Here is an 18,586-nt window from a genome sequence, read left to right as displayed (position 1 = left end):
CCAAATCATTATAAAACTTACCTTAACGAAACAATACCATATTAAATTTCCAGAAACTAATGTCATTCCTATCGAAAGATTCCTTACTAAGCATAGACATCTTGTTCTTAAAATTTGTAAAATTATGAATCTGCATTGGGAAAAGATATTCGCCATCCCAATAGGAATATTGACTTCTTTAAAATTTCGTTATATTATTTATCTCCGGTGGAACGGCTTGGGCTCGAGACCCTATTCCTTATCAAATAAGTTTATACTTTCAAATATTAACTTTAACGAATGATCTAATTATTATTATTAATATTATTACTTTTCAAAATAATTATATTTTGGGTCATAAGGGACCATATGTTTAAAGAATTTACAGAAAGCCGTCTAGTACATGGAAAGCCGAAAGAGCTGATGTGTAATACATAATAAATAAGAAAGTACCAATCACTCAACTCCAATAAAGAACTTACTTAATACATGTAACATAATTCAATTAATAAAAATACACCAAAAACAATGAATAATAATCAATATATTTTATTTATTTATTTATTTACCATCAGATGAGCAGCTGCACCGCCTTTAAGACATTCAACTTTTACGCTCAACTGATGGAATCATCTACCAACTGTGTTGTTATGTAAAATACAATAAAATTTTGGAATTTTGATAATTACATAATAAAAATTAAATATCAAGAAATAAATATATAAATAATACAATAAATAATAAACATAAATAGATACAATAACTAAAAGTTAAAAATTTAGAATAAGATAAATACAATGTTGTTATATATGAAATCAAATAAAGTATCAGAATTTTGAGAATTATATAATAAAAATTTAAGAAATTAAACATATAAATACATAATACCTAAATAAATATGTAAGTAAATGAAACATAAACACGTAAATAAATACTTAAGAAGATCATTACAAATTTTGAAAATGGACAACATAATGTATGAGAATAGTAGAGGCTGAGAATGTACGAAGCAGGTCGTTTCGACGCCGGCGGTTCGAAGCCAACGTTTCGACGCATTATCTTTTTCATATTTTTATTTATTTTTAGAATAAATATGAAGTAATATAAATAAGTATTATGACTGATTTTTATTTATCGAATTAGCGATTGTTTGCATGCATATTTGAAATAAATATATGTGTGTATATGTGTGAAAATTTTCTAGATTTTTGTTTGTGTCCCAGATTAGTGAGAAGCCCCCTAGACAACGTCAAGGCCCCGGGACATGAGCGAGGGTTTTTTTATTTATTTATTTCACAAAACAGCATCAAAGGCCACACAAATGGTAAATAAGCATATGTTTACAAAGTAGTTATATTGCAAACAAATATAGTTACAGATAAATAAGATTAGAGATAAATAAGATTACACATAAATAAGATTAAAGATAAATAACATTACATCACAGAACTGTTATTATACTAATTAATTGCAAAGTTATACGCCACACCTTTCAGGTATTCCATTATTTCTCGATTTTCAAAATCTTCAACTATTACTTTAATTCTCATATCAGCTCTCAGGTACCTATTCCGCTTGTGCGGCGGTTCATCTCCAGGTACAAATTGTTCATAACATTGATCAATTGATTTTTGAACACGCATGAGACCATCTATGAATTCCCATAATGTGGGGTGTGAAACAGCAAATGATAATGACACCAAATTTATTTGAATGATGATGCAATCTTATTCTAAAAATAAATAAAAATACGAAAAGTATGGCGTCAAACAAAAGCAAAAAAGTATGGTGTCGAACTGACCCCGCGTCGAAACGACCTCGTGTCAAATTGACCACGCGTCGAAACGTTGGCGTCGAACTGACATGTACCGGAGAACGTAAGGTTTGTAAAGAGTAAAGTATTTTATTATGGAGAATGAAGAGCAGTAATTGAATAAAAGTTGATGAGAAATAGTATTTGAATGAATTAGGATGACTTGAATGAAAAGTTCGTGGAAATTCTTGATAGAGAGTCATTCTTGAGTAAAAGACTTAACTAATAATCTTGAGTTGAGACTTTATTAATATATTAAAGAGATGGAGTTAGAAAATATTCTTAAATTCTTGATTGAGCTTGAGAGATCTTGAAGGTGTACTTAAATAAAGATGGTCTTGAGTGAAAGCATTAAAATGAGGTAGTAGAAAGAATGGCGTATTAAGTAAGGTAAATGAACAAAGAATAATGATTTCAAGTTCCTTTAAGATTATGGATGCTTGCGGAGATATAATTTATTATATTATGAAGATGATTTCTTAGAATATTACTTTTTAATAACTGTTGAAACCATAACTGAGCAGAAGTTAAATTGTATGCTTTAAGATGATAATCTTTAGTAAGGTTGCAGTGAAAGAGATAATGATCTTTGTGCCTTCATTCCCACAGGTACAGAGATTTGTATGGTGAAGTCCGAATCTATGAAGGTATTCTGGAAATAGACTATGAGCTGTTAGGAAAAATGTAATTGAACGGCTGGTAGATATTTATTAATGATCTGGAAGGTTTTGATATGAAAATAAAAGTTCTTCTGCCGGTAGTTGCTTCAGTCCAGGTTTGCTTCCTGGACTGAAGTCCTAAGTGCATTAATTCTGTTTCTAATTTTGTTTTTAGTAATGATATTGGATATGGAATTTGAGTAATTTGGAAGGGAAGAATAATCAATATATAAAAATACACCAAAAACAATGAATAATAATCAATATAAATAATACAGATAATTAAGTTTCTGCCACAATGCCGAGATTTAACATGGCATTGGCCTTTTGTTATTATCTGCGTTACAACAATTGTAATTATAGATTCTTATTTCATAGTTGGGAATGCTTTTCATCTTAATGTGAAAATTTTTCGCTAATTGGTAATAAAAGGTGCGAAGCTGTAAAATTTTGAGTTCCTTGTGGATTGCAACATCACGCACATACCATGATGCACCAGTAATTTGACGGAGAACAGAGTTTCGCGCGGTTTGTAATTTTTTCTATACGATTTATAAGAATAGGCCTAGACTGGACAGGCATAACAAAGCATGGAACGCAAAATGGATTTATAAATAAATAATTTCTTATCTATAGATAGAACGCTGTTTCGAGCAATTGAGGGAAAGGTTTAGCTTCAGAACGCACTCGAAACTTCTGGATAATAGATTGTATGTGTGGGTACCATGTGAGAGTCTTTATGGGGATCACACCAAAATAAGTGACTTGTTTAGCCAAGGGCAAGGTGTTACCATAAAATTTAAGAGATTTTCCCCAACATTCTTCTTTTTTGTGAACATTATTGCCACAGTTTTATCTACGTTGACTTGTATTTGGCATTGCTTTAGCCAGTTCTATAATGCATGTAATGTGGTTTTGTAAGTGTTGGATGACTGAACTCAGAAATGCGCTTTGTGCAAGGATCGATGTGTCATTAGCGTACATTGCAAGTGCAGTGCTGGGAAATTTCACATAAATGTTAAAAAGGGTGGGATCCAAATGTGACCTTTGTGGAAAGCCTGCTAGAATATATTTTATTTATAAGCTCACACATAGTAACTTTATTCTATGAGAATAATGTGTAAAGACTTAATTAAGACATGAGTATTTGTATGATCTATTTTATGAACGTTGGATCGAACTTTATAGACTCCCTGAACCGCGGAATTTATGAACCTTATTTTTAATGCACTTACATTTTAGTTTTAGTTCTTTTATTATCTTTCATATAAAAATGTTTCAAAATTTGTACTTTTAAATTGTTTCTTGTAATATAAAAATATAATTAATTTTTTTATTATTATTTAAAATTAAAATAAATCTAGTTAATGCTGAATGTGGAGCAATACCTGTTAATGTCTGGTAAAGGCCAGGTGTTCATTTCTCACCGTTAACTGAGCACCTTTGTGCAATTAGCCAGTGTTTGAAAAGCTAGAACCTTTCATAAAGGCATCCGCACCCTCAATGAAGGTTAGTTTCTAACTTCCCCCCCCCCAAAAAAAAAAAAAAAAAAAAACAATCTCCGTTGTTTTCAGGATCCTTCAGAAAAATCTCCGATTCCTTCAGAAGTAGAGGACTGACCAAAGGCATCAGTTGGAGGGACAGAAGACAGTTGCAGCTAACTAGTTCATCACGAAATGTTTTGTAGAAATTCTTTAAGAAGTGAAAATTAGGAGATTCATCATACATCACAATAATACATCCTCTTATTCAGCAAGATAGACATTCGAATTTGTTGAACAAAAGTGCATTAAAGGTTCAGAACATCCAATCTATGTTTATAATCTTACCATGAGTGACTTTTGTCTACTTTTTAATCTATTTTATACTATTAAGAAAATTTACGTTATTTGCATTCCGAAGATGAAATTGGTGAAGCTATATGTATCTATAAAGCTATATATAGCTTTTATAAAAGCATGTTTTTCATCGATTCCAAAAAGCTGGTACTTCAAGCATTTAATCTTTGGAAAATTCGCACTTAAAAGTGCATGATATTGGAGGGAATTACTTTGATTTAATAATTTTAACTTGTAATATTTAGTTGTAATTTGAAAATTAGGGAGTGACCCATGTATTTAATATCCATTGATTTTTTAGGAAACATTTTCATTCTGATTTTAATCCACTAAAATTTGTGAATTGTTTTTGTGTTAGTACACATAAGTAAGTAATATGTTATATTCTACGGAATTATTTTACTCCAGTTCAAGCGATCATCTAAAATTGCTTTGGAGCGAAAAGCTACTAAGCCGTTTTGATCGGTATAATGTTGGCTGCCTTATCTATGGATCCAGGTTTGAATCACGGAGGTTTAGTTAGATGTTTGCAAGTATAATAGCGTTTAGACTAGAAGAGAAACACGCTAATGTGACAATCAAAATCGTAAAAACAACCTTGTATTTAGCGTAGGTACTATAATGAAACACTCAATCGATTTCGAGGGCAGCTAAAGGTCCCTCCTCATCAGGAGAAAGAAATACCTATAAAGAAGAAAATAAAGGAGAAGGAGTCACAGAAACACGTGGTCCTTATCAGCACTGCACGTGGTTATAACTAGATTTTTAATCAGAGTTGCACTGGCCGCCTACTTTTACTGAGCCAGGCTATCTGATCGAGCATGAAAAAATTAGCGAAGTTAAAATAGGGAGCGAGGGGCAAATGCACCTTACGCTCAAAATGTGAACTTCAAATAATGGAAAGCAACCACTGAACGGATTTTTATACCCTCTGGTAGTACCAAACGCGAGGAGGTAACGCCATCTATCGGCAAAAATAACTGAATTAAGATAGTAGAATTTTAAAGGCATTAGGAAGGACTGGATTGGACTTCAAAATTATTTTTGCCGATAGATGGCGTTACCTCCTCGCGTTTGGTACTACCAGAGGGTATAAAAATCCGTTCAGTGGTTGCTTTCCATTATTTGAAGTTCACATTTTGAGCGTAAGGTGCATTTGCCCCTCGCTCCCTATTTTAACTTCGCTAATTTTTTCATGCTCGATCAGATAGCCTGGCTCAGTAAAAGTAGGCGGCCAGTGCAACTCTGATTAAAAATCTAGTTATAACCACGTGCAGTGCTGATAAGGACCACGTGTTTCTGTGACTCCTTCTCCTTTATTTTCTTCTTTATAGGTATTTCTTTCTCCTGATGAGGAGGGACCTTTAGCTGCCCTCGAAATCGATTGAGTGTCTCATTATACCTATGCTAAATACAAGGTTGTTTTTACGATTTTGATAATAGCGTTTGTGCAGCATGGTCCTTTCGAGATGTTTGGTGGTAAGGTGATGAAAGACCTTCTGATCTGTCTCCAGGTTGTTCTTTCTCAAAACTCGAGCAGAAATTCTGTGTTATTCCGGTGTAAAAACGGCCATCCCCAAGCGGTGCACCTTGATCAACGTTCTCGGTGATTAGACAGTTTAATGACCAATGGGTTATTTCAAGGCAGTGCATTAGCCTAGTGCCCGGCCTTCTGTTATTAGAGAGCAGAATGAATGTAGCTATAGCTTTCATTTTTACCAGATATGTAAATTAAGCAGCAGAAAAAAATGATTAGGTTTTTCAGGATCGAAAAGCCGAAACACTCAGCAGGGCCAGACCTAGATTTCTTGACACAGGCCTGCGAATTCGAAAATTGCACCTTTCAGAAATTTTTAATCTTTCCTTTGCGTTTATTAGATATATTCGGGAGAGGGGGGGGATCAAACAATAAAATTATACTTGGAAAACAAATCTTTTTTTAAATATTTGACTATATATGATTAAGCAAATAAAAACTGTACACATATGTACAGTTTTTATTTGCTTAATCATATAAGATTAAACAAGCCTATTTCTTTGATCTGGTAATACATATAAGTTAAAGCTTTTATTTAGTTCACTGTGGTTGGAATTTCGCCATTGATTTTTAACCTATTTCCAGATAAGCTAGAGTTTAAATTTTGTATACACAGTGTTGATTGATGACAAATGCGAGGCGAATGTAAACAGCTTTTCTTCTCAAAATTCGTCTTAGATTTTTTTTTTTCTGTTGTTGTTTCATGTTTAAGAAATTTGTCGGACATATGTTCTTTTAACGAACAAATTAATATATGAGAATTGCACCATCGAATAGAACGGAAAAAATTCTTTTTAATGAAATTTGTATGAAAATTGTAACTTAATTTCTTAAATTTTGGCTAATTTTTCAAAATCGCTCGATTTTTTAGACTATTTGACATTTAATGATTTTAAAATTTTGACTCCTAAGAATATATCGAATATAAATTTTTGAAATTTTAACAGATTATAAAACAAACTTTTTACCTTCTTTGAATACAAAAATGATAACAAAAGTACAATCGAGCAATTTCTACATGTTTTAAAATGTGTGTTGTAGTTCGAAGCAGATGGCAGAAAAGAGAATTTCTCTCAGAAAAGTTGTTTTTGAGTTTGCCATCTTGGCATACTTAATGACGAATTGACGATATTAGTTTTTTTCATTTTAGCTTCAAGCAAAAGGCTTGTTGTAACACTGTTATTATTTACAATTTCCGAAACTGAATATTCAAAGCGATTTCTTCATTCTCTGAAATTACGTACGGTTATTTTTTATTTTATAATTTTCGTATAATTTATTCCTTGTGTTTTAACAACGTTTAAAAGTTTCATCATTACTAACGTATAACAGAGAATAAAAAACTGAAAATAAAATGCAATTAAAAATGATTTCTGCACAATAAGCTTTTATTTAATATAGAATATATAATTAATAATTCTCTTTATAGAAATCATGTACAACTTTATTTTGTGAATAATAAAAGCGTGGGGCGTGCATAATAAATTTTAAATGATAATGTCTTACACATTTGACAATGTTATTAAATTAACAGATTTCAAACAAGCACAAAATTGTGACTTGATTGTGCATTTAAGTTAATTTTTAGCTATTAATTTTGGTTTTAGAAATGGTCCTTCTCTGGTTGCAATGTAAAAACGTAAAATAAAAAAGTACTTCAGAATGAGAAGCTTTAAATTGTTTAATTAGTATTATCAAGGTTTTGCGCTTTTAATTTAAACTTGCTCTTACATCTCTTTATCCACAAACCTCATCGTAGACTTAGCATGATATGTTCTTTTTGTTACCCAATAACTCTGAAATCATAAAAATTTTTCATAGATCTTCATTTATAATTTCCGACAAGGATATAAAAATTTTCGAAACTTCCATGTCAACGGAGAAGGTTTGACTAATTTTGGTAATAATTTAATACAATTAGTTTATCTTTATTTCGGTGTGTGGGGGATGTTCGGAAATCGGCTTCTAACATAGCTTCGAAGGGTATTTTTTTTATCCTGAGCTTAAATTTTGTGCCACAACATAAACCCCACTAAGTACGACTTAATATGCTGTCTTGTTGTACAGCCTAGGCTTCTCGTTTCGCCATCTGGAAGAACCGCATACCAGCTTGATATTTTGCATATCAACTCCGGAATGTTAATTCACAAAATTGAATTTATACTTTTAAAAGCTCGAAACTGGCTTTTTGGAATTCTGTTTTATAGATGGCCCAGAATCAAAATTTGTCGCCCGCTTGTTCCCCCCCTCTTTTTTGTATTTTCTTTGACTGCATTCAAGAAAGTAGCGCCTCTTCGGTCGATCATTCTAACAAGAAAAGTTTCTTTAGCTTCTCAGCAAGTACCGCCAAAAATCCACCGAGGCTGCGGAAAGCGTCCAGCGTTTTTTTTACTTCTTTGTATAAAATTGTTTTTATTGCTAATCCACTTGGGGCAAGAAAGCCTACCGAAGTCCAACAACCCTTGTCGCACACATGAATCGCTGACATTATTCTTCTCAGCCGACAGCTGTCTCAGGGAGACCCCTAAACAATGCAGTAGGAGAGCGGGAGAGGCAGAGGGTGAACAGGCACACGTAGGAAAGGCCGTTTGGAGAGACTTAGTTCTTTTACTCATTAGTGACAGTCCTGGTTGCTCAGCGATATACCAATGGTGATCAGGAGAAATTTTCCATACAATGTTCGTTTTATTTTTGTGGTGGGAATGTATTTCAGATGAGCTTAAATCAGTGGATGTGGGGGTAGAGAGATCATATCCTTTCCTTGCAAAATCGTCAGCTATTTCGTTACCATACACCCCAACATGGGACGGTATCCACTGGAGATATATTGATTTACGCTGTCCAAACTCAAAAAGTTTAGATATGATATTCTGACCGGACTTATACATCATCTTAAGTCAGTTTTTAAGGTACTGAATAGAGCTTCTACTGTCTATCAGAATCCATATAATGTCGTAAGTCAAACAGAGAGCATAATCAAGTGCTTTGCTGATGGCGATAAGTTCTGATCTGAAGAAGGAGCAATGATCAGAGTTTCTGATGCTGCATCTGATGTCTTTTTCAGGAGTGTTGCTATAAACACCACTCCCTGTTCTACCCTTACATTATCTACTTCCATCTGTATACATCGCAAAGGCCTGGGCAGGAATATCATTCATGGTTTCAAGAGCCATTTGCCTGAGGTCCATCCGGATGATGGTTGCCTTTGACACTATTAGTCGACAATTTCTCACGGATGTTAACATGACTAAATGAAGTATCTGAAGCGTAACGGCTAAAAGATCTGGATGTTCCAACACTAAAAGTGATAAGAATCCGAATTCCAGACATAAGTGGGCTGTCCCGCTTTAGGCGCTTATTGCTTCTCCAATTTAAAATAAAGGCTGAAGTTCGATTATAAGGTTCGAAACTCTTGAGCTTGTTAAAGTATTTGTAGGAATTCACCTTAAAACGCATTGGCAAAGGCTGGATGTCCGCCTCACAGTACTCTCGTCTGTACGCTCTCCAATTTCCTCAAGTTAGTAGTCGAGACCAATTGATAGGTTTGGTAATTATATTCAAAAACAGGGCGGACTAGAGTGATGTAGGTTATTCTGAGGGCAGAGGCGTCAGAACCGCAGTACCTACCTGAGATATACTTTCTGATCCGAAGTCTTTTTCTTGCTTTATCAGCCAGTTTCTCGATATTTTTACTGCAGTTCACTTCGAGATCTAAAGTGAATCTGAGATAAGTAAGGTGCTTATTACAGTCCAAGCACATTCCTTCATAGATATGTCAGAAGTGTAATTATAAAGCTGTCTGTTTGTAATAAAGAGGCAGCTGGAGGACTTGGAAGCATTAAAATTAAGTTTTTGGATGTCAGCAAACTCTTGAACTGCTACCAGACATTTATTCACCTGAAGTTCCACTTTATTAATGTCAGAATTATTGTTCCACATTACAACATCATCAGCAAAAAGTGCGACTTCACAAGCATAGATGTTTTTCCCAATCCCTGAAATAAGCAACGAAAAAAGGATGGGTTTTGAAAAGCCTGAAAGGCTGTCTTGTAATTTGATACAGAATTTACGGTGATTCAAAAAGTTCGAGATCTAGGGCAGCGCTCTGCTTCTCATGTCAAAATCTTGATAGAACTTATTTAAGAGCTTATATTTCCAAACCCTGTCGAACCCTTTAGATAGATCTAGGAAAGCCGACAAGGTGGCCTGTGATTTTGGGAATCTCTGACACACTGTCTAAAGTATAATATTTGATCAATAGTGCTGTGGCCTCTTCGAAAAGAAAATTGCTCGGGTGGTAGCAGTGATAAGTGAGGTTTAATAAGTGATGAGTCAATCTCCTCAGAATAATACTTTCAATCAGCTTGCATGTGGTACAGGTAAGAGTAATTGGTGGATAACTTTCCATAAAACTGGCTTGCTTGTTTAGTTTGCGTATAGGGATAATGGTGGCCAATTTCCATTGCCTGTTTTCCAAGACAAGTTAAGTATGTGCAAAAGTTTCTCTCTGCCCAATGTACCAAGATGGCACAGGAAATCTCCGTGGATACCGTCTGGGCCAGGTGATTTAGAAGGGTAAAAATTCTGAAGGGCATACAATAATTCAGATAAGGTGAAATCCCCATTGAAAAGCCGATTAGATGCTGCCACGTCGCGACAGTATTTGATTTGACTTCTTGTGATCCTGGCTAAAATTTTATCAGATCTGTTAAAGTTCAGCCTACTAACTTTGGCATAGTGCTTCACCAGTGCATCTGCCCCTTCTCGATCATCCACCGAGACATGGCCGTTATCATCAATGATGGGATTAATATTCTAATTACCAGGCTTCAACTGGTCAGTCCTTTTGGTCAAGTTTCATAGTTTAGTATTCGGAAATCTATAATCCAGCCTTTTGCTTGGATTTTGCCAGTTTGTTACTGAAGAAATAAATGAGCCTAAATAGATTGTAATATCAATGAACATTTTTAATGACAGAGATTAACTTAAACATAGTTGCATACAGCAGAGAAAAAAGGCGAAGAAGTAAGAAAGGTATACATATAAACATACATACGTAATAAACAGTTACGTCATCATTCACTGCGCGGATAAACGCGAACGGCGCATGCGTCAGGAGAAGCTCTCTTAAGCTAAACGTCGTATTATAATTTATGATACAACAATCCCCCTTTCGACGTTTGGCGGCTGAAAAAAAAAATAAACATTAATCATTTACAGTTATTCCAATTAATTTACATCACTTAGAATGTTTCGAAGCAGTCAGTGTTTTTGTCAGTACATCAGCAGGCATTTTCTCTGTTGGCACATAGTTAACGTCTATTTCATTTCTTTCGTAAATTTCACGAATGAAATGATGTCTAATATCTATGTGTTTAGTGCATGAGTGATAAACAGCATTTTTCATAAGCTTCTGTGCACCTTGATTATCACAATATATAATGGTTGGATAATCAGCAGTAAAATTTAATTCTTTAAGGAAACGACGTAAATAAACTGCTTCTTTGGCACTTTCTGAAAGACTGATGTACTCTGCTTCAGTACTTGATAATGCAACAGTTTGTTGCTTTCGTGATTCCCATGTTATCGGATTTCCAGCTAGCTTGAATAGGTAACCTGTATACGATTTTCTAGTATTAACATCAGACGCCCAGTCGGCATCGGTATATCCAATAAGTGCTTTTCCAGTCTTTCGAAATTTTAAACAATAATTTTTAGTTCCTTTTAAGTATCGAAGAACGCGCTTTGCAGCCAACCAGTGTAATTTTCCAGGATTGTTATTAAATTGGCTCAGGTGACTGACGGCATATGTAATATCCGGCCTAGTAAACACAGAAAGATACATAAGCGAACCAATTAGATGGCGATAAGGTACATTGTTCATTTCTTCCTTTTCAGTTTCAGAAGGACACATTTCTTTACTTAATTTTACACTAGGATCTAAAGGAGTTGCTACTGGTTTTGCATCTTGCATATTGAACCTTCGTAGAATATTATCAACATATTTCTGCTGAGATAAACTAATAGAATTATTATTTACATCTTGATTAAATTCTATTCCAAGACAATAATGAAGTTTGCCTAAATCTTTAACATGAAATTCTTTAGAAAGATAAACTTTAAGTTCAGCATATAAATCACAGCTATTTGTTGCTATTATTAAGTCATCAACACATAAAATTAGAATTAACTCACCATGAGATGTTTTCATCCTGTATACACACTTATCTGATTGTAATGGTTGGAATCAAAAGTTTTTGAGTTTTTTGTCTAATTTTTCATACCACTGTCTTCCACTTTGTTTCAAACCATAAAGAGACTTTTGCAAAGCATAAACATAATCAGGATTATTTAGGTCTTCAAAACCTTTAGCTTGTTCCATGAAAATTTCTTCTTTTAAATCTCCGTTAACATAAGCCATAACAAAATCTAGTTGATATAACATAAGGTCTTGTTCAGCACTGTATGCAATCACAGTTCTTATAGAACTTGCTCTGGCTACTGGAGCAAAGGTTTCATTGAAATCAATTCCAGGTTCCTGTGCAAATCTTTTAGCAACCAATCGAGCTTTTCTCTTTTGAACTGTTCCATCTGCATTATATTTCGTTCTAAGAACCCAGCGACATCCTATTACCTTTTTGTTCTGTGGTCGCTTTACTAATTTCCATGCACCATTTTTAACAAGTGCTTCATACTCACTTTGCATAGCCTTATGCCATTCTTCAGCATAACTTCCATTTAATGCTTCTTCTAATGTCGGATTTGTATCTTCTTCAGCAATTTGTGCTTCTTCCTTTTCTATGTTTATATTGTGATACTCCTTTTTTGGTCTTCCTGGCTTCCCAGTCTTGACTTTCTTTGGACGACCTGGCCCCCTTTTAATCTGCATTTCAGGTATTGCTTCGGAATCAGAATCTTCATTATCAGATGCTTCAGCAGATGCTTCTGCCATATTTGAGGGGTCTTCAGTTATTTCATCAGCCGATATTTGCTTTACATTCAGAGGTTCTTCCTTCTTTTTGTCAGGAATATTTTCGAGAAATAAAACTTCTAAATCTTTATCATAATTAGTAGAGTTTTCAAATTCATCAATGAATCGATTGCCTCAAGACATGCGAGATCAAGACATTCAAGAATGAACGATTGCCTCAAGACATGCAAGGTACACCGATGATTCGAATTCCAGACACAGTCCAGGAATTGCTCGAACCACTCATTTTTCGCTCAGCAGCCAATTTGGATCCGTCATACCTCATCGGATTCTATACAAGCAGAAGGTTTGGAAGAACCTTCTGCTTGGCACTTGCCATAAGGCTCTTGCCTGAAGGCTGTTTCGACTTTGACAATCGGCTACTGTCATGAAAGTGCTGCAGTCCAAAGATAAAATCGAAATGGATATTAGATTCTAGCTGGACGCGATCACTATTAGACGACCTGTAGGTGCCATACGAAACAGGATAATGATCAATAGCACAATTATAGACTGGATAAAAAATCCATCTTGCTTATCCCATACAAATGACACAGGATTTTGATTGCTAAAACGCTTGTTTATGCCTTGGGACACCTGAACGATGACAAGACTGTTATGCAAGATCGTCGTCGGCCAGCCTTTGTGAAACGGGCAAAACAACTCCATAAAGCCCCAAATGTGCACATCCGGACCCTTGCAAATGTTAAGAATTCGCATATTTGAAGACCACCTATATATCTAAACTGCAGTCCTCTATTCGAAAAATTTGACCAGGAAAGTCTATTTTTTATCTCAGCAAATTAAAACTATTATTTTTCATTTTAAATATTAACATTGAAATTAACTAAATGGTATTTTACATTTAATGGTATTTTTCTGCAAAAGCTTTTAAAATCGTAACTTGATTTTAGTTCTTTTCATTATAATTGTTTTCTTTTTAATTGACAAACTTCTGGCTGCATGGTAGAATGGAGAAATTTTACCATGGTACATGGTAAAATTTGTTTTGTTACATGAATAATTTGCAAAAATAATTTTAAAAACGCCATTGGACAATTTTCAACATTCACGGCTGTGTTTCATTTATTCATGTGTTTATGATAACTTCGTTATGTTCCCATGTTAAAAATATTAACATTGAGCGTAAAACTGAGCAAAAATTTAGTGCATGAGGAATTTTTATTTTTATTACAAGTTTTTAGAATTTTAGATTATATAACCTTTCTAAAAATTGAATGCATGGCAAATTTTTAATTTTTAATGACACACTTTTCATTTTATGCATGTATTTCTGAAAATTTCGTTTTGTTTTCATGTTAAATTGTACATAATTTCATGTTAACATGTAAGAATTGAATGCACCGTGAATTTTCAGATGACTAATTTTATATTTTATGCATTTACGCAATTTATTTAGATGTTAAAAGTTATAACAGGTAAAATGCTGAATGTAATTGATTTCTCAAATAATGTTTAAAATTTTTTAGTTGGTCTATACAAATTTGTGGCTTCCGCACAGCCAATAAGATATTATCAAATCCCTCAAAGGAATTTTCGCCAGCAAATATTACTGCACTGTGTGTGAAAAACCATACCAGCGCACAGGAGAACACGATGCACCAAGGCTTGTCCTATATGTCTGCGGACCAATAGCGATCTAGACAGCTCCAGCAATGTGAAGATTGTAATCGTCTTTGCCGATCGGATGCTTACACAAAGCCTCACTGAAAACTATGAGTTTTCGCTTTGCGATAGGGTAAGTGTTTTGAAAGTTTTCGCTTTTGTTATCTAAACGTAAATTATCATAGTTATTAATCATTTATGTGAAATTTTAGGAAAGCTTTATATTTTTAATAGTTTTATGTGGATATATTTTTGTTTAGTTGCCATTACAGGTATATGAGTGCAGGGGAGGCTGCCAAGTGATTCATAGACGAAGTTGTCCTAAAGAGACTTGCGGCTCCAAGTGTCCTTCTTGTGGTCAGTTCGTCACAGCTACTGAGCCACCGCAAAATTCAATAGATGATTCCCCGAAGACAGTCCGTTTCAAAGTAAATAAAATATGAAATTTTCATCGGACTTCTTCATTCGTTACAAGGGCCACGGTTCTCAGTAACCACGACGAACTATCCACAAAAAGAAAAATAGGAAAACAAAATAGAAACAACGTAGAAAAACGATTATAATGGGAAGAGAACTAAAATCAAGTTAAGATTTAAAAAATCTGCAGAAAAAATACCATTAAATGCAAATACCTTTTATTTATTTCAAAGTTAATATTTCAAAGCAGAAACGGTTTTAATTTGTTGAGACAAAAAAACAGACTTACATGGTTTAAATTTCTACAGAGAAAATTTTTGGTTTCACAATTTTTGGTTTTACAAATTACAATTTGGATATCTAGGTGGTCTTCAAATTTGGCGATTTGTACAAACGTAGAAAGGCCTAGGGGCACATTCGTGGCCTTATTACTTTCTTGGCCCCAATCGTGCTTTACTACTTACCTCACTCACCTACGGCATTATATAAATGCTGGCCTAGCTTCTATCTGTACAACTTAATATAGACGACGGATTCAGAAGCAAAGACTGAAATTTTCTACCACTTATTTATTTTCTGAGAAAACCTTAGAATTCGTATTTATTGAATACTACTTTTTTAATCGAATTTAAGTTTTTCTCGTTATGATTGTACTGAGTTGCTCAGAAATAATTATAATACATCCAACTGAAGGTAATTCGATTATTTTTTCAAAATTTCAGGTGTAATATTAGCAACATTCTTAATCATTAGTGTGGACAGTATGAATTCGCTATATTTTTTTATATCAAAGAAAAGTTTTTGACAAAAATTTTAAAGAACTTTTAATTTAGAACTCAAATATTTTTTTTATGATTAGAATTTGATACATATTTACCCCAGTTCCTTCTGTTGAGGATGTAAATTCCAGTTATCACGTATTCGTCTTCTAAGTCTACCTGCCACCAAGGAAAAGGCTCGGAATCTGGACCATCTTTGGTATGGGCAAAATAAGGCTGCAAGAAACCTTCAACGTTTCTGTTGCCATCGTTCGCTCGATCTGCAGTGTACTTCACATTCTTTAATCGATACGTCGAACTTTGGTACGAGGGTTTCGCCAGAGCTAAGCTGTCTGATATAAATATTCCACTATTAGTGATTTATAGATGAGCATAAAAATCAATAAAAATGATTGGTACTTATGTATTAACGCAAAAACTTTGGCGATTTTTTTGCAAATGAAAAAGTTACTTATCACCAGTTAACAAGCTTGTAAATTTAGAAACTTTTTTTTTTTTTTTTTCAAAAGTATTCCCAAACTACCGATATTTGTCGTAAAGTGACAAACATCATTACATATCAAAATAAGAAAAGCTTTAACAATTTAAAATACAAATTCCGGTTATTAAATAAGTATTACAGGACACATTAAAAATTTAAACTCTTATATTTTCCGCAAAATTCTGCTCCATTTCTTTAGCATTATTTTTCTCTCCATGTATAAAGCGATTTATTTTCTCTGAAAACAAACATTGCAAAATTGCACAACTGGCTCACTGGCCATCTACCAACTAATCTGATTATTGTTCCCTTAACTTTGCGACAAAATGCTGTATTCCAAAAGAAATGTTATTCTAGTTTCTTCCGTTGCTGTCTACTTCCACATGTGCATATTTTAAAACTGAGTTGAAAGCAAAAAGTATCGTAATTTTTGTCTATAAAAACAGCTGGTGTTTGGAATACAACAAAAAGAACGCATACGAAAATGGCGACGTTGCTTTATTGAAGAGCTGTTATTAGCATGGTTGCCTGAAGAATGGGTTTACGTTGTTGCCAGAATTTGGCATATTCTGAAAATTTGGTAACACTTCAACTACGGCTTTGCGATATTACGTAAGTACCAAAAGGACTTACGTAATATCGCAAATACCAAATTACGTAATATCGCAAATACCTAATTTCACTGGAAATAGAATTTCCAGTGAAATTAGAAACCTCAAAGCGAGTATTCTCTGAACTTTTGATACATCAATATCAGTGGCAGCATATTTTATACAAATTTAAAAATCAACAGGCACATCTTGTAGGAATTTAAAATAATTAAATTTCAAGAATAAAATTTTTCTTACCTGTTTCTAGAGTTTTTTTGTACATTGCCTGAAAAACAGAAAGAAAACAAATAAAAAATATTAGAATATGTGCTGTAAATAAATTTTTATAATATTAATACATTCAGAATAACAAATCTAATCGGAAGTGTCATTTTGCTCTCTTCACACTATGTTCATAATAATTTTCAAAAGGGCCACTGAGTGCATGTTTAAGAGTATTTTTTCTTGTAAAATATTTTTAATGTTTACAATATTTTTATATTTAAAATTTAATACATATTTCAGATTTTACTTATTTTCCATTTTAATAGTATTTCATTTAAAAAGTTTACGCTACATTAATAATTTCTTATTTCCTAGGAGATAACCAAATTGAATTTAATTATTAAAGTAGCAGTAGTAGTGTATTTAATGACGTATAACCGGAAAGGCATTATGCACCAAACACATGTTAATGTAATTATTAAAATATATGCATATATATATATATATATATGTGTGTGTGTGTGTGTGATAATAATGTAATTCGTTGCAGATAACTTGGTATTAGAAGGCAGCTCAATTAGGGAATGCACCAATTTACTTCTTAATCATGTCCGAGAAAAATGGTGCGTATTGACTGGAAACTGCGATACAGGGGATGACCGGCTGGAATTTTGGAAGAAAAAAAGACTACCTTTTAGCTAAACATAATTTATTTCTGGATGATAAATTTCTTAGGATGTTATCTTTTTAATTTACAACACTGCGGGGAATAGTTAGCAGAGCCTAAGCGACACAATGCCAGCAGGCAAGCGACGTGGCTAAAGAGGAAGCGTGTTTGGTTCCGGTACTTTTAAAATAAGCTCCCAAACTCTTGATTTTTTAGTTCTGGATAGCGAATGGGGAAAAGTTTACAGCAATGGAAATACTGCTGAGAAAGTGCAGGCGCCTTGAAGAGATTGCACTTTAATTAAAATTTTGTAATTTAAAAGTCTATTGTCGATTTTTTCCAATTAAGTTTAATTTGTTCATAAATGTTTCTTCATATTTTTATATTTTATATACATATATATGTATAGCAAACTTCTAATTTTAATTGCAGTGGCCCCTTTTATTCCTCATTTTTAGTTGGTTACTTCCTCTTTCTGTCTTAAAAATAGTAAGTATTCATAACATATTTCGCATAAGATCTTACGTAGCGCTGCAATCAGTGATTGGATACCTCTTATCCAATCACTGATTGAAATTTCTATTGAAAGTAAAAAATTTGATCTCTCCCAGGCGTCTTTTGAATACGTCTTAAACTTTCTGCTTGGTTGCCTCAAAGTAACACGTCGCCACTCGCTTCTGTTCTCGCTGTTTACCATATCAAAGGTTTTTCAAAAGTTGGAATCAGAACCCACAGTCCTTTTCCAGAAGACGCAAGTGCGGATCGAGCACAGTTTTCCAAGACTGATCGGCGTCGTCTCTGATGAATTTTACTGCAGAATAGGGACTTTACTCTGCTTCAACTGACACAGATCGTCAACCAAGGCTCTTCCGAACAGATTTCAGCTCGAACCATGTGCACAGAATTGCAGACGATATGAATGTATAGTCGATTGCCTGTGAGAAAACCACTCATTTCTGCCCGACGTGCAAGAATTCGTTTGCAGGGGTGTCGGGAGAGACGACA

General features: G+C 33.8%; 1 protein-coding gene across 1 annotated transcript in view; it reads right to left on the bottom strand.

The window, feature by feature from the left end:
* The window catches only part of LOC118184511 (uncharacterized), a 76,935-nt gene that overhangs the window by 10,667 nt on the left and 47,682 nt on the right, over positions 1–18,586 (bottom strand). Inside the window, exons 5-6 of the mRNA XM_035354194.2 lie at positions 16,948–16,975; positions 15,717–15,950 (exon numbers count right to left, since the gene is read on the bottom strand). Of these exons, the coding sequence (XP_035210085.1) occupies positions 15,717–15,950; positions 16,948–16,975 (262 nt within the window). The remainder of the gene's footprint in view (positions 1–15,716; positions 15,951–16,947; positions 16,976–18,586) is intronic.

This window comes from Stegodyphus dumicola, chromosome 10 (genome assembly GCF_044657685.1).
Source record: "Stegodyphus dumicola isolate Sdum_Otavi_A_Nest chromosome 10, ASM4465768v1".
NCBI lineage: Eukaryota > Metazoa > Arthropoda > Arachnida > Araneae > Eresidae > Stegodyphus > Stegodyphus dumicola.
Note: the sequence above shows the minus strand (reverse complement) of the source record. Positions and strands in the feature narration are given on the sequence as shown.